We start from the raw sequence: 17,503 nt of genomic DNA on the forward strand, positions 1-17,503 counted from the left end.
GCTCCCGCCCCGCGGCCCGCACGGACGGTCGGTGGCGCCGCCCCCCCGCCCCCAGCCGCACTGCGGTGCTGCGCAGGCGCCATCGCCGCACCGGTGCGGGGAGAGGGGGGCGGGGGAGCGGGGGGGCGGGGGAGCAGGGGGGCGGGGCCCGCGAGGCTTTCCCGTCTCCTGGCAACCGGCGGTAACAGCGGGCGGGTGGCGGTCTGGGCCTCTCCTCGCCGTCCCGCCGCCGCCCTGCGGCTCGTCCGCCCCTCTCGGCGCGGAGCCCGTTCCTGTGCGTGAGGTACGGGCCCCGGCAAGGCGGTGCCGCGCAGGCCCCGCTTGACTCACCGACCCCGCGCTGCCCTGAGGAGCGCGGAGCTGCGGGCTCCTTGGCCTGGGCGGCCCTGGCTGCGCTTAATCCAGTTTACGCGGTATCGGCGCTCTGCGGAAAAACACAGCTATTCCCTCAGCTGTCCTTCAGATTGCCTGGGAGACGCTCCGGAGTCGTGCTGCCTCGCCCTGCCGCTGCTTCAGGGCTTTCAAGGCTCGTCCGTCTTGTCACATCTCAGTCAGGTCGAGCTGCTGAGGTCCAGGAATCCTTTCCGTTCATCCCTTTATCAGCCATCTTTGCTTTATGCTGTAGAATTTAACTCTAGGCCTGTTTATTGCCGATAAATTATTCCTGTCCTCGCCAGTAATGCCAGTTTGCCTCACAACAGCGAAGCCTTGTTTTCTTCCAAGGGCCGGTTCTCTGTCATGTCTTCCTTTGGTGCTATCTCCTTACCACGTCTAGATCTACCGCTAACCAAACAACAGTACTGTTTAATCAGATGAAGCAACAAATGCATTTTACACCGTGGGAACCCCTACGCGTTGCAAAAAAAAAAAAAAAAACAACCACCAAAACCACCAAGATAGCTTCAAACTTTTTAAAACCTGCATGCTGTCAGTCCTGTGTGCTGAGCATAAGCAATGTGTGGCTAGCCCATCATACACAACGCTCCAGCATATTATTTCTTACAGTAAAAATGTATAAAATCTATGTTACTATCTAGATTTTCACTGCTGTGCTGCTGCTGCTTTTCTGCTCTGCGCCCACATGCCAGATACGGTTGATGTGTGATCCTGACCTTTCAGACTTCTCTGCTGCCTGCGTTATTTTCATTATTTTCGACAGTTGATGTGTGATCCTGACCTTTCAGACTTCTCTGCTGCCTGCGTTATTTTCGTTATTTTCGTTACTGTCTTCCATCTTGCCTTTGCCCATAGTTAATACCCACACGGGACCTGATCTACGTTGTCTTTGATCTGTATTCCACCCTAATTTCTTAACTCCCCTGCTCGCTTTTGAGCTGTATGAGCACAGATACTTCAGTTATTTGCATAGTCTTGATATTTTGGGATAATTCTTATATTTCATGACTTAAGAAACAGCTTTCCTAACATTAACTGATTTCTTCTACCTTAATTTCTGTTCCTGGTGAATTTACCATATATTTATATCTTCTTCCTCAAGGCAGTTCTTCCTCTAGCTGATTCCAATTTCCATCTCTACTGGTTTTCACTCTGGGAATCAGCTCCCTGGTAATTGTAGTGCTGAGTCTGCTCTCTGTTCAGGCTCTTAAGTTCCTTACACTTGTTGGCTAGGCATTTTCTTTAGTTCTGGCAGATTCCAATGAAGGGGATGATGAGGGAAAACTAACATTTAATGTAAATCATTTGCATTGAAACCAAGAAGAAATGGGAGATATTTACCATGACCAGGCCTGGGATTAGTTAGAAGGCTTCCAAAACTACTTTTATGTTTTACCCCAGATTTGTCCATTTACTATCCTTCTATACCATTATTAGAAAGTGACTGAAAACCATTGCTGGAGATAACCCACGAGATGAAGAAGGAGGCTGCTTGGCATGTTTTATTACTAGCTCTTAATGCCACCAAAACCTCTCGTCTTAGTACTCTGAAGATACCTGTCATAAATTTTGACCCAAATTATGTAAATTCAGTAAGAGTTGCACCAGCTGTACTACAAATACATTTGATTTGCTCTCTCTGCTCATGTTCTGAGTTTGTTTAGCAGAGGGGATATAATGGTGTCTAAATCTGCCACATAGTCCATTTGTCCTGTAAGCACCAGAGATGTCAACCGTATTGTAGATTACTTTCTTCAGATTACATTTAATGCTTATATTTTTAACCAAAACATCTTGCATTTTACTTATATAAACTTTGTGTTTATAGGTGTAAACTGCTTATAGTTTTCGCAGTAGAGCAAAGAAACAAGGATACTTCAACCCGTTTAGTGCAGTTCACTGTCACACAGATCCAGCCATGCCTGCAGAAAAGAAAAGTGATATGGACAGGATTGGCCTCTTCAGTGAAATGAGTTATGTTACCATTGGAGATAAATATACATCACATTATATGCGTAAGTACATTTAATTTGAATCTCTGTTTAGTGATAGGGACCACCTCTAGTATCCATGTACTTTCAAAATCACTATTTTCTGATGGGTTTTTTTTTTTTCCTCATTAGAGGCAACTGCGTTTTCATGTATATTCTTTGCTCAGTTCTGTATTATGAAGAGAAAGCCTTGATATGTTGGAATGAGTATACTGAAGAAAGGAAAAATCCAGTGAAATGGAAAAATATGTATATATAATAGACTGATAAATTTTTTTAGTGTATACCTTTCTTTTTAATATTAATTATCTGCATGGTACCAGTATTTTACTGGTATTGTGAAAAAAAAAAATTTCTTTCCTGTGCTTTTTCAACTGGTTTTCTGTTATTGACAATTGCCATTATTTTTAAACTAGTGTTGCAATTTCTTTTTCTGTTCTGATCTGAGGCACATGTGTGAGATTCCCCATCCTGTCTTTTTAAAGAATATTCTCCTTTTCTGGTTGTTTAATGGGAAAACGCATTGAGAAAGGTTGTTAAAGGAAAAATTCACACAGACGTGGGTACCACTAGGCTTGCTTTAATCACAACTCAGAGTTGGGCCACTGCCTCAGTGAGTGGCAGAGAACAAAGGGATACAGCACAGCTTATATACATTTATCAAATCTTTAGTCAATGTCCAAAGTTTTTAGAAGTTTCCTTTGGTCTTGTCAGTTCTGCGAATCCAGCACCTGACTCTGTCCCATTTGATCTGTTCGGTTCCAGTCTCTGCCTTGGTTTCAAGATCCTCCTTGGATCATGATCTTCTTTCTGCCTGCTTTAACTCTACACAATCCTTCAAGCACACTTAGTCTTTGAACAAGCAATTCCCATTCACATATACTAATATTTCTAAAAACACCTGTGTTTCTGAGAGCACCTGTGTATACAAACTGATCATCTGTTGTTTCTCTATTCTCCTACTGATTAACTTGACTAAGTTTTAAACCAGCCTTGGATTAGGGCTATACAAGGGCCAAGGCCTGGTTCTGCCATTTAGCAGCTTCAGCACTGCAGATTTCTGAAATCAAAATACATTTTCTTTAACAACGGTAATTTTTGTAATTAGTAAGGTTACAGAGGTTAATCCTTGGTAGCTGCTTTGAAGTGGTAATGCAAAGTAATCCTGGCTTCTCAATACAAACATTTCTGCTGTGGTGTTGTGTCAGTGATGAACATGTCCACCAGAACCCTGGCTGGTACACTTCCACCGCTTCTGTGGTGCTGGGGATCCAAGACGCAACTGGAGGCACTCTAACTTTTCCTACCTGGTCTGTAATCAGTGGGAGAGTTGTTCCTCTGAAGTACTAACTTGTAGTATATATGAATAGGCATCGGCTCTGGCTCCGAATTGTAGTCTGGAGTAACCAGTCTCTCTCATTGCCTGTAAAGCAAGTGCAGGCGTTAGAAAACTAAAACCAGGTGCTGTGAATACCTTCTCATAGCATTGTTTTTCAGATACAATCATTTACATGCATGATTTACAAGTTAAATGCTCTACAGTACATTCTTTGAGCCATTTAGATCCAGATCTTAATTTTTTATATGTAGGCTAAGAGAAGCACTAACATTGAACAGTTATGTATTGTTATTACATTTTTAAAAGGCCCTTTTAATGAAGCTGCGAGCAAGAACAGACAGATGTTACCTGGGGGAACCAAAGCATTTTCAGCTCTGCAGACAGGTTATTTTGAGCCTCAGTTTGTGAGGATTTTCAATGGTGAAGCTTACTCAGATCCTGTTCAGCTGAGGAGACGCTACAGAATGGCAGAATCAAAGAAAAATTTGGGCAAAGCTTTCCTTCCCAGTAATGGAGACAAATTGCCGTAAGTGTTGTGAAAATGTTTTAAATTGACCTTTTTTCTTTTCTGTACACTGAAGATATTTTCACAGGTTATTTCTTATAAAACCTGTAATGAGAATACAATATTGTTTCATACAACGTAGCGTTAGTCAGTACCGTGTGAAGAATTTTGAGCAGCAGCACAGGGAAGGCTGAACACAGGTAGAAATCAGGTCCTGATGCTTGGCCTTAACTACTGGGTTTTGCTGTAATCAGTTTCCTTACCCTTGAGCTTTTTTATTTTCAACGGAAATTAAGATGGCTATGGGAAAAAGGTGCGGATAATTAAAAAATTAAGATTTCTTTTTAATTTGAGGAGGAAATCTGTTGGAACTTATTAGATACAATGTCTTCACCCTGCCATTTCTAGGTCTCCCAAAATAGAGGTGGCATATATATTGCATTGTAGGAAAAGGGGCCATTATCCAGGTGCAATGTTTTCCTCCCAGCGAATCCATATCCATTATCTTTTTAGTAGAAAAAATAACAATTGTCCTATAGGATGATCAGAAGATGTTACAGAGCTGAGGAGTATGTGCAGAATATTAAAATAAATGCATCTTTGCTATTTGTGCAACATATTGCATGACAAAATGACACCAATGCAACTATTATTATTCATGTGTAAGACTATTATTATTCACATGTGAAAAACAGTTAGAGCCTGGTTACTCATTTATAACTGTACAGTCTTGTTTTGTTCTTGTTGATGCAATAAGAGACAGGAGGATTCAGTCTGTGTACAGGGCCTAGTTCTTACAGTCTTATGGTTATATTTAGTCATATCTTTCTGCTACTTTGCTTTTGGAAAGCTTGACGTGTAACCTCTTCTTTATTTTATATATATGTATTTTAGGATGCAAGGATTAGCTAGGTTCTGTTGTACGTTACAGGAACATCTTGGCTTTTAACAGGAATGTAAGACATGTTGTATAGGCTTTCTGTTGGATATACATGTGCTATTTCTGATGGGACAGTGTTTTTGCTAATTGACTACATACCAAGCAAAAATGAATTCCAAATCAAATATACGAATACATGCAATTTATTGTATTACGCTATAAGGAAAAATAGCATGCAATATGACAAAAGGAAACAGTCCTAGTTATTATTCACAATATGATACAGGAGCAATAGGAGCAAAGCACCAAATCATTATTGCAGAGCGTTACAGAGACTGAGAAAAGGACACATCACCAACTACCACCTTAACAACATCCAGACCCACACTTCGGCTGGGAAGCCCCGCTGCAGCCGGCACCAGGAGTCTCTCGGTAACTGGGAGAGTTCCTACGTGGTGTGTCCACCCGTAGGTGAGGCTGCTGTCCAGTCCTGGAGCTTGCCTGCCTTTACACTCAGTGAAAAACAAAAATAGTTTACACACCTAGTGTATGTAAACTTTTAAGTTTAGGTGAAGTGCAGGCGTGCGCTGTCTCATGGCTGGTAAGCTTCACACACACCAGGGATGTTGGCCCAATGCCCAAGCGAGGTGGAGTTATCGTCATGACACAGCTGCACACAGTATTTACTGTCTGGATGGTGCTGCTCACATCTTGCTTGTTCAGGGGGCTCAGGACAAACACCACCTGCTCATTAAAGTTGTCTTAGAGCTCCCTAAGCTCACTGTCCAGGTGAAGCAATCACTAATTAAAGACAAAGACTTTTTCATAAGCAGCAATCAATTTAAGAAATTTTAACCACAGACAATGTGTGAGCCCTTGTTCAAAATTTTCTTTCAACTACAACTTGACTTTATAGTAACCAAATTATTTATAAGGGTTTGACCGTTAGAAACACCTAGGCACTGATTTCAAATCCACATCAGTCAGTGAGAGTCCTGTTCACTTACTTTCTGTGTTCTGAGTCCAACAGTGGGACTCTTGCTTATAATAAACATCTGCTAAGGTGCTGTCTTCTGTGTACTAGATCCACAAATGCATTTTCTGGCTGTGTGTGGGTGCAGCAGCTCATGCTCTTATTCTTGTTGTAAGACTATTGAATCCTTCTAGACATGAACTTTAGGAAATGTTCTTTATTGTCTTTATCATCCCCTAAATCTGTACTGGCAGAATAGTACAAAGCAGAGGCTGGGAAAGTGGTTAGGTTGTCTTTTAATGGAATCCTCAAGCAATTATAGAGAGCAATTATTTGTTTCTTACATCCAAAACTGACTCCCATCATAACCAAGGAACTAGTGCTGAGCTCTGTTGCTGTTCACTGAATTGTTATTCTTGGCTGCCTGAATGATAAGCAGCTCTTGGGGATCTTTCCTTTATGTTGGAGCCACACGTGGTGTTGGCTGCAAGTGGAAAGGTTGCGAAGATTTCATACTCTGAAGATGTGACTGAAGCCTGGACCTTTCTTTTCTTCATGTGTCTGTTCTCTATTATTTTGTTACTGGCCTATAAAAATATTTTTTAATAAAATTCACACAGAAGTGATATTTAAAGAATATGAAATAAAGCACTTAAGAGGTAGGAAACCTCAAGGTAAAGGTTGTTCATTGTCAGTTTGCCTATTTTTTTCTATATATGGGGTTATGAAGTCCTTAGATAAAGGGAAAGTAACGAACAGGCAGGTTAGCGTTCTGTGCAAAGATGACAACTGTTATCTTGGCATCCTAATCCTGTCAGTATTCATTAACAGCCCTTTTCAGCAGAAACTCATTGAGACACTTTACTCTCTCCCCACAGTAATTACAGACAGTACAGGCAAAGCAGATTATCTTGGCTATCTGGAGTAGTTGGCAGATCTCATACAGTAGCCTGTGCTTATTTTCGGTTTTGGGATGTGGGGACAGAGGGTTGGTTGGGGTTTTTCTTTGGACCCCTGTAGCAGCTGCTTAGTGGACCAAATTGCCATTCAGCTATTTCCTTAGTTTTTCTTGGTCCTTTTCTCCTTTAGTGCCTGTATGATCATGTACTTTGAGCATGTCATACACTTGTCAGCAAATACTGATTTTCAAGTTGTTCTTTTTTAAAAAAGGTCTTTGTGAATTCCTGCAGCTTTGTAGGCAGAGGTATTTCTCCTAAATGAGCTGTGCCTCCTTTTACTTTCCTGTTGTGACACAGCAGAAAGTTAACTGTTCCCAACATCACCCCCCCTTCACAAATCTTTAAAACTGGTACCCCACACTGCCTGCCACTCCATTATCATACCAACACTAACCTGCTGTTCTCTGTAAACTCGTGGGAAAGACTGTCCTCTTGTCATCCAGCATCAAGTCCAACCTATTCGTCTGCATCTCTGTTTGTGAAACTGTCTCTGCCAATGTTACTTAACCTTGCTGGCGCAAAATTAAAACAACCTCTATTAAGCATATTTGTACTATTAAGATACCCTGAAACTTCATCTCTTCTGCCATCTTGTTTCTTTTTTGTCCATAACCTTGTGCACAGAATTGCTATAGGAGTAGATCCATGGACAGTGGATCTGAGCTGATTTTATCTTTAACCATTGAGGTGTAGATATTGTTTGGGTGTTTTCTTACTGTCATTTTAGCATACTAGGTATGGAAAGCCTGAAATATTTGAAAAACATTAATCAATGTGTTCATTTGCTGTTTTTAGATGCGGACTTGGCAGCTTTTATGGAACCATAGGAGGTTCATATACATACTTCAGTCCACAGCTGAAAGCCAAAGAAAGATACATTCCTCCTAGGAAGAATTTTTATACTAATCCAGGAAAGAAAGGAACTGGATATGGGTAACTTCACAATATTGCTTCTTGAAGAGTATTTTATTATATGTTTCTTGAGTTTTGAACACCTAAGTAATTAATTTTGTTTTTACAGTTACGCAAACCTTACCATAGGTGAACAATATCCACATGAACCTGATGGGTATGAAGTAGAAAGAATAAATGCAAAGGTAAAACTGTTTGTCTTTATTATCTATTAGTATTATGATTATTTATTACAATTTACATGAACTTTTTGTTCCCTGAGGTGTTTCCTTTATCTTGAAAACACTAATGTTTATTTAGAAAAGGAAGGAAGGAAAAAAAAAAAGAATGACCATGCTCTATAAAAAAGATTTAGGTATTGTTCATTTATTATTTTTCCTTTGAGACATCTGGCAGTATTCCCCACAAGTTCTACCATTCAGGATTTGACCTTGTTTTATATGGAAACCTTAAGCTACAATGCAGTAATGACAAAACAATGCCAATATCAAGAACAATAGTACTTCCATGTTGTCAGAAGAATGGGCCCTCATTATCATAGATGCTATATAAAAAAAACCCTGCTTCTTTTTTCATCTAAGTTCGTAAATCTAAGAAAACTCGTAAATTTGCTTTCACTGATTTTAGTTATTGTGTGTATTTTCATCATATGGAGTGAAAAATGGCAGCAGAAGGACATTTTCTGCTCTAGGGTAAGAACAAGATTAGAAGAAAAAAATCAGCTACCTGTTGAGACAAATTCAGAGTCAAAACTAAGCATCCAGTGCAGAAAATGAGAAGATCAGAGGAAAGAGGGATGTGGGATTATTTCCACTGGATAGAAAAAAAGGAATTTGCTCTGAGACATTAGCATGCATTACCAGTGATACTGTATTGCTGATGGTACATTTTATGCTTGTTTTTTAATTGTTCATAATGTTTTAACCTGTTTTGGTTTAAAATTGGATCTGGGAAGAAGAGTCAATATCTCCCATGGTACAAAGAACCAATTCTTGGAGAAGCTCAGCTTAGTAAGGTGCTCACCATATGGGGAATGTAGTGGCCAGGGTTCGCAAGAGTAGGCAGCTGGGTTGCATGCAGGCAGAATTTTCAAGCATGTATGTGTGCATTTATGCCCAAGATACAGTTAAACAATACTGTTAAACACATCTTAAATGGACACTGCTTTTTCTGACATCTTCCTACCATACTTTCATAGTGATTGTTCTACTTCCTAGTCAGTGAATCTATGCTCTATTATACATGGTGAGTATATAAAATACATTGATCATCAAACAAGAGCAAAGAAAGTTAGAGTGAACATTTCCCAAGACTATTTTTAATGCTTTCCATTTTTTTCTTAGGATAACATACAGTAAAAATCCTCAGGATTGTTTCTTTTAAAGTATTTGTTTTACAGAAAGCACAAGAGGAACATAAACGGCTTGTTAAAGGAGGGCCTTTCAAATTAAAACTGTATCCCCAGGAATATTTTGATGTGAATCCCTATTTTAATGACAAACCTTTGCCACCTGTGAAGAAACCACCTCAAAAGAAGCCAATTGTACCACCTTTCAAACCAAGTTCTCCTGCTAAAAAGGTTAGTTTGTCTTATAGCTACTGAAGACAAAAGATAAATACTCAGATATTTCCTGGTAAAAGCTTTGCTTGCAGTACGTAAAGTATAAAGAAATGTCTAGTTTTGCTGTTAATTTCTTATTTTTCTTACAAAAGTTATTATTCCATTTACTTTTTTTTTTTCTTTTCCAATTCACAAAGCAGTGAGATCTTGTTTGACTCAACAACAAGTGCTAACCAGCTCCAGGTTACCTGAAAAGTCTTTCTGTTTAAAATCTGCCTAGTGCTGTTAACACACAGTTAACTGACTGCATACACCACAAAAGGATACAAAGTGGAAGGTTATGCGATAAATGACAGTAAGACTAGATTATTGTAGCAAAATGAAATGCTGTCCTATTTTAGCCTCTGTCAGTCACTCATAATTTTTGAACCTGCTAATTACTCTCAGCCTGTATAGACAAGCATCTAAAAGATAATTCCTGAAAGTGTCATGGGAATGGGTAGCTAGAAGGGGCAGAAAAACTCGGTTAGTCCTTCTGCTCAGGGAAAGGCTGCAGAATAAACTCCGGAGTTATCTGTTGCTTGTCTATCAGCAGGCACAAATTTGGAATCTGCTTGTGAATTTACCCGCTCTCCAGTAGTTAGGAGAAAAGGAGGAAAAGGTTGGGAAGAAATATATGCAGAAGGGCTTAGAGGGCATAAGAAATAAAGCCTGGAGTTAGCATTAAGGATATATAGGAATGTAGTTCATTAGTTCCATTTGTTTTGTGTCATTATTTCTTAAAATCTAAACTGGTATTTTTCCATTCTATTTCCATCTTGATACATTTTTTTGAGATACTAAATGTGTGCTATTCATCTTAGGTGAAACCTTAATTTCACTTTGAAATGTGTTCAAGATGCATAAATACCTCTCTCTTAAATGACTCCCTTAATCTGTCACTTTTCAGCTGTTCATTTTGGAGTTCCATTGTAAGAAATTTAATGCTGCCCTCTGCTAACCACTGTTTTCCTATTATTATGCCCTTCACCCTTGACTTATTTGACTGACATTGATTCATATGAGGAAGGTGATGACAGCAAAGAAGATATGACTATTCAGAAAGAGACAGCAAAAATGCTTGCACACAACTAATTGTGTTAGGCATTTGGCCTCGTAGATGAGGCAGTGGAGGTCTTTCAGAATGGAAATCTGTTCAGAAAAGTTAGCTGCTAGGAAGTCAGCACCTCGTCTGGCTGACAGTGCTGGTGATCCTGCTCCAGGCTTCCCATCCTTCACACCACGTATGCTTTCCCCGTATATTTAAATTATGTGTACTTCCCAAGCTACTGCACACTTTCCCTCTCTGCTATATAAATTCTTACGGGAAAAATGGCTTTATTGTTGATTGAATCGCTTACTGTTGCACTTTTCAGGAACGCAGCCTCAGCAGACTGTGGGGTTTAGCTGTACCAGGGGATTGCAAAGAATTAATCAGGTTTCTATGTATTTTTAAACTAAAATTTGCCACTCTTACAGTACTAGTGGACGTAACGTTCTGGGAAAAGCCAGTGCTGTATTTATATGTATATGTCAGAAAGCAAATTGATTATAATGCCCGAGCCTTACTGTATGTAACAATCCCACACCAGTACTGGACATGGAAATATGCTAGTAAACTAATAGTGACATAGGAATTCCCTTTTTTTTGCCACAACATAGCTCGTTTTAGTGAGTTATGGTTTTACTTTTTCTGTCACATTTTTAAGATCCTTTCCTCAAAATCCAGACTTATGAAAGAACATTTAAAACTAAAAAATCATCAAAATAATGACTAAAATTTTCCTTAAAGTTTCCATTGCAAATTTAAAGAATATCTGTTTTTTGGTTTTTATATAATATGATGCAGTCTGCTATTCAGTATGCTTATTTGCTTTTGCATGAAAAATATTTTCATTAATTATATTGTAGATTGGCACTTTGAGAAGTTATTTTATTTTCAGTCAGGGGGCATGAAAGGAGGCACATTTGATCCTTACCCAAGCCATTCTGCTGACCCTTATGTAATTGAAAAATCTAAGACTGTCAAAACTAATAAAGAACGACGGATTTTTCATCCTCCTCCTGGACCAAAAAGCAGACCTGTGACAAGCATTATAACTTTAAATGTCACAAGGTAAGCTCCTTTAATCTGAGTTTGTGTTTCATGTATGCTGTCTACCAAAAGCCACTAGCACAGCTGTTCATTACATTTAGCTGTCTAAAATAATTGAATAAATGCAGGAATGCATTATTAACAAAAGGATAAGCGGTGTATAAGTAACTTGGCTTTCCAAATTTATTCCTACTCTCTCCTGTGAATTCAGGTTACTTTATAAGGCTCTACGTATCATAGAGACCTTCAAAATCATGCTATACAGATGTCACTGAAAAATAATTATTTTTTATTCTTCTCTGACTTGATAAATGTAGAAAGACCAGGAACGTTCCTCTTAAAAACAAAGTCTGTTTTCGTTTTCCCTTGTTTTTGGAATAATATTGACTCCCTCTGCTGGCAAACATAACATTAGGTAATCTAAGCTTGTGAAGCTTCTGGGACAATGACATTGAAATTGGATTCCTAACTAAAAACCTGTACTGTGCAATGTTTATAGATTTATAGTACACACTGCATGTATATAGGTAGATAAGCACATAATTCTTTATTTTTTTACCTTATCAAGGTATAACCCTTAGATTTAAACAAATTTGTTTTCTAGTTTTGGCTCTGTTGTAATCCAAGCAGAAAATCAAGACTGTAGTTATTTAGAGGAATCACTTTCAAATGCAGACTTCTAAGATTGCACGTAGAACAGTTAGGCATACTAGTTTGCATGTTCCGTGAGTATAGTGAGGTATTTTAGAAATACTTGATTAAAATTTGAAAAACTGTCTTAGAGGAATCTGTTTCACATTTGTGATTTGTCTTTTACATATCATATGTGAATTCTAAGAAATACACCTCCCTTATTCACCACTGCTCTTCTGTTTCCTTTATTTCACCACGTATTGGCATTTGCATAATCACTTTTTAAATGGCAGGGATAGTTTGAAGTTTTTATTTACACTGACAAGGCAGGACCAGAAGCTACGTATTACTCTACATTGCTTTTCATTACTAATGGAAAGTAAGAAAGAATTGAAAGTAACTTTTTGGTACACCAAAAAGCATGGTAACTGCCAACGCTGATGTAAGAAAGTACAACCTTTCATGTATACACTGGCGTTTTTAAACTAGTAAAAGGGAAAAACAATGTTATATTGGTCTGAGTAGCCTTCTAATTGGTGTAATTATTTGTATTATTGTTTTATCAACAGAATAAAAATTAATGTTCCCAAATGAAATGTTTTTATTGGAAAAGAACCCTGACTGTATGTGAAGTAGGTTTCAGAATTGAAAGGGGGAGACTGATTGTGAAGAATCTCTTAAGTGTTCACAAATACAGTTACGGTGGACTCATTAAAAATATTTGTAAAGAGAAAAATTTCACATATCCAACAGAAATTCCACAGAGAGAAATTAAAACTAATATTTAAAATTCTATACTACTATTTCCCTCCTAAGAATTTAAAAGAACTTACTTATTTTTCATTTGTTATTCCTAGGTTTAATAGAATGAGAATTGTGAACTGAATTTATTGTGTGAAGCTCATAGTTTTTAAGAAATGTGGCAATCATTTTTCAAATTGTCTGCTTTCCCACTGAATTACAGTTCTTTATATACTTCCCAACTGAAAGCTTATCTTCTATTTGGACTGTAATCCTGTAGTTGGATTTGCTAGTGTAGATTCCTGCTGTCGGGCAGTGCATTATTGAAAGAAACTTGACTTCATGAGGATTCAAGTCATTAAATCTAATTACAGGACAGGGTGCCACAGTTTTTCATTTTTACAAAAGGTCTTGTGATTTGTACAGTGATATTTTACACAAATCTTATAAATTTCTCTTCATTTACATTTCAGGTCATTAAATGTAAAGAACTACAAGACTGCACAGCTGAGATCTTACTAGGTACAAACGGCAAAAAGGGTGCGCTTCTTAGACTTAAACGGTTAACAAGGCAAACAAAAATGTGAAAAATGGAATTCAAGTATAGAGGGCAATTCAATCTGTTTAATGATTGGGAATGCAATCTTTTGTTTCTAAATATAAAGCTATAATAAATAATTTAAGATAATTTATTTATTCAGTCCAAGTTTGTATTTTTATTTATATTTTCATCTTATTGCTTAGCTGGACTTTTGAAATTTACTTTTAGAAAACATACTTTCTAATGAGTAATTTGGATTGCAATTTGACTATATATTGCAGTGGAAGAAATTGCATATATTTTAAAGTGAGTATCAGTGTATGCATTAACCAAGTTAGTTATGTGGCCCACAGTGAAACTAAAGTCATCATTTCCCTTTAGTAGAATTACAACTTGTACTGTATTTCAACTATGATTTTTTAAAGAATTGTCTGAAAATTATAAGATTTTTAGGTTTTATGACCTTCTCAAAATGACCAATATCGAGCATTGATCAAAACCATACCACAAGCAGGCTGTTAGGAAGAGTCACCTCTATTTACCGGCATCTATTACTGCTCTTCCTCAATTTCCTGACAAATGTAAGTGCTGCTATGTTCTCCAAGAACAGCTTAATTTCACTTTGTGCACGTGGAAGGTTCCTAACAAATCTGATCTGTCTTTCAAACTAGCTTCTTCTCAGATGGAACTGTGACCTTAAATGTACGCTTTACCTCCATCTTAATAATTTTTGTCAGGTTTTTGTACGTGGTCCAATAAATTTGTTCATGCAAATCAAAGCTGATTTATTATAAAAATAAAAAAATACTCAGCACTTATTTATCCAAATTATTACATGCAGACGAAATTTCTTTATTATTTTTTATTAAAGTTTTGTCATATCACTCTAGAATATTTATGAAATAGTATCCTTACTGCTGTTCACAGGATAATAGCTTGTTAAAGAAATTCCAGACTGGATCTCACATTTCCTGGCATCAATGAAAATAAAAATAAACCCAAGAATTGGTGGTCAGGTCTTCCAGCATATGTTGAAGCATAAAACCGCTTACCTTGGGATCAACAGGACCCAACAATATTTGAAAATATTAATTTACAGGGATTTTGATGATTTCTTTATCCAAAGACTTATCACAGAATTCCTTCTTTCTTTGTTTATACCTTGTATTATATAACGATACTGGTGCTGACCTTAGGTACCTTAGTGTCATCCTCATACAGAATATCGAGCACCCATGTTGCTCCCTTGTGAAGTCACAGCACTGTTCTGTACTTCCTTCTAACTCCTGTTCTGCTGTAGTACAGCTGATGAAGGCTGCACTGAGTTTTTCTTTATGTCCTTCTGTCTCTTTTTGTAATTCTTCCACTTCTATTTTCTGCTGTATTTCAATACTCTTTTCATTCAGTAACGAGATGAAAATACTGAAAGCTGATTAAAAGATACGGAGCTTAATTTTAAAACAAACAACAAACCAGTCCAGCTTGTTTGAGATGTTAGGGTATGTGGACTAGCCATCATGGGAGCCAATAACTTCACCTGCCAAGTCCCCCCCCTGAAAATGTGTGGTCCCACGGACCTCACACCCAATTCTAGGTAGGGCCTCAGTATGCTGTTTTAATACAAATTATAATTGTGTCCCTTTGGCTTCTTGGCAGTACCTTTGACTGTGATGGCAGAATTTAGAACTTTCTTGAGTTTTATTACCCAGTTATCTAAGGTAAGAAGGACATTAGACATTACTTACATTGATTTCATAGTAACAGCTTCCCTACATTGTTACAGTATTGACACACCCAGTTATCTTTATAACTGATTCTGGCCACAATTTAATAGTTACAATGTGAAGCAACTTCATGATTTTGCAAGCGTTAAATGCAAATAAACACCCAAATATCTACTCGATAGCCCACGTATTTACCATTTTAATGTTCTTACTGACTTCGGGTGTGCACTGCAAAATTGTGGCATAATACTATTGCCTATCTGCAGTAGAATACTGCAACAATCTTTTGAACATTTTTTTACAGGAAAAAGCATTAAGAACCAGACTTAGATCTTTAATGTAGTTTTTAGTCATTCTACTATATGTATTACTCACTATACAAAAACATGCTCTATTACACTTACAGTCTTATATTGTAAACCAGATAAATAATTGTTAATTTGCTGCAACCTGTCTTTATGGGTTATTGGAGAAACAGGAAGAAATCAGTTCTTTTATGTCTCTGAAGAGATTATGCCCTTTATTGGCCAGGAGCTTGTACACCTAGTGTTGTACTAATAGGGAAGTGAAGATAAATAATTACCTCTACGTCTGTTCTGGAAACACCAATAACTAATTACATGGGTTTACTTTCCTGATTTATTAAGGAGTGAGTAAAAAAAGAAGTTTCTAAAAAAGTAGCCCTAATAGTGTTGTAGAAACACTGCATACAGGCAGATTCAACTTTACAGAATATCATATACAGTATTTTTGAGAAATTCTTCCTCCCCATGGTCCCTAGGCTGAGAAAATTGGAGAGATTTTAATCTAAATCTAAATCTAAATCTAAATGATTGGAATAAATTCATGCAGTGATTGTATTCAAGAGGGTAATTTTTGCACCTTTCATAGTTACGTCCATGTTCTCTGAATATGTTGACACTGAAAATGTTAAAATTAATGTTTTAACTAATAAGCTTTCTAAGTCCGTATCTAGTATAAAAGAGATAAAGGGTACCTTGTGTTGGTTAAACATAGACCAGAATGAGATGTCATCTAAAACATACGTAAACATAGTTTAAACTTAATTTAGGGGTTCTTGCAGAAATAACCAGTGAAATGTTGTGGCATGTACTAAGCTGTTCAGCTAGAAGGTTGTTAAGATTCCCTTCTGACTCTGAAATCCTAGGGACTGAATTCTATCTCCTATAAACTGTCACAGTTCCATTAAATTTCTTTATACTACATAGAGTGTGTAAAGATCTGCTTTTGTGAATGTGTGAAAGTCAGCCAAGTATCAACAAAACAGGCAGTTCTTTTTAGAACATTACAAAACCATGGAAATGACTGGACATCAGAATTGTAAATGTTTTACAAAAGAAAACGGTTTACTACAATTTATTTGAAGCAATAAACTATTGTAGATTATCAAGTATTACCTGGAAAAGAAAATCAGCTAATACGATATTGCAAAATAAAGCTCATACATTGTGAATCATATTCCAAGGCTTTATACTTAGAACAGAGATTTCTGTACAAATTCTAGTGTAATATTCAGAGTACCAGTTATATTGCATGGTAGCAGTACCACGGTACCTGGTAACCAGGTTTCCTTTGCCCACAGACTAGAGCTGTAGTTTGGCATCCGAGGTAAATATAATCCTTATGCAAACGGTGGAATTCAAGGTGTAATACATCTCTCATTTTCAGTAATCCACAGGAGATTTTCTAATAGTAAGCATTCTTCAGTCAGTTTTCTAATGTGACTTTCATATATGGAAGTGTCTTGTCTATATTCCCACATTTCCTTCTTAAGTAACTGATTTTCCTCCATGACATTTGTTAGTGCTGTTGATAACCTCTTGCATTCTCCTTTTGCACTGGTCAAGTTAGACTTTAAAAGATCAATATCTGCTTTTGCATTTCTGATTTCAGTTGTTGATTTCTTTTCTGTATGAGCTTTACCTGACTGGAGTTTCTTAAAGTCCTTCTGCAGCATCTGTTTAGTATAACATTCCTGCAGGGTCATTTAAAGGTTAAGTTTTTTTGCTTCCAGTGTTAGCACTAGCCAAAGATATATTTGCATTAACCGAAGATGTGTTTGCATTAACTGAAGATGAGTTTCCAGTTCAGATTTTGCTGTGTTTTCTTTTATTTCTTGCATTTCAGTCTGATTTCTTTCAAGCTCTTGAAGGCTTTCAGGCTCCTGAAAGCTTTCAGTCTCTAGGGAACTAT

General features: G+C 37.5%; 1 protein-coding gene across 2 annotated transcripts; it reads left to right on the forward strand.

Moving 5' to 3' along the window:
- The first annotated feature begins 16 nt into the window (after positions 1–16).
- On the forward strand, positions 17–13,716 carry C1H4orf47 (chromosome 1 C4orf47 homolog). Of its 2 annotated transcripts, XM_040608078.1 has the most exons (8): positions 18–569; positions 2,225–2,411; positions 4,033–4,252; positions 7,839–7,976; positions 8,065–8,140; positions 9,355–9,534; positions 11,499–11,671; positions 13,498–13,716. In XM_040608078.1, the coding sequence occupies exons 2-8, from the start codon at positions 2,315–2,317 to the stop codon at positions 13,544–13,546; spliced, it is 933 nt and encodes a 310-aa protein (XP_040464012.1). In that variant the 5' UTR covers positions 18–569; positions 2,225–2,314; the 3' UTR covers positions 13,547–13,716. The 2 variants fall into 2 exon arrangements, with proteins under 2 accessions (XP_040464109.1, XP_040464012.1); XM_040608175.1 differs by lacking the exon at positions 11,499–11,671 and having other exon boundaries at positions 17–569.
- Positions 13,717–17,503: the final 3,787 nt, after the last annotated feature.

The sequence above is a fragment of the Falco naumanni genome, chromosome 1 (genome assembly GCF_017639655.2).
Source record: "Falco naumanni isolate bFalNau1 chromosome 1, bFalNau1.pat, whole genome shotgun sequence".
Lineage (NCBI taxonomy): Eukaryota > Metazoa > Chordata > Aves > Falconiformes > Falconidae > Falco > Falco naumanni.

Excerpts from the sequence above, each read along its gene's own strand:
- C1H4orf47 (XM_040608078.1), top strand. The coding sequence starts at position 2,315 with ATGCCTGCAGAAAAGAAAAGTGATATGGACAGGATTGGCCTCTTCAGT. Across the intron at positions 4,253-7,838 it reads AGTAATGGAGACAAATTGCC|ATGCGGACTTGGCAGCTTTT; the intron begins GTAAGTGTTGTG and ends TGCTGTTTTTAG. Across the intron at positions 9,535-11,498 it reads CAAGTTCTCCTGCTAAAAAG|TCAGGGGGCATGAAAGGAGG; the intron begins GTTAGTTTGTCT and ends TTTTATTTTCAG.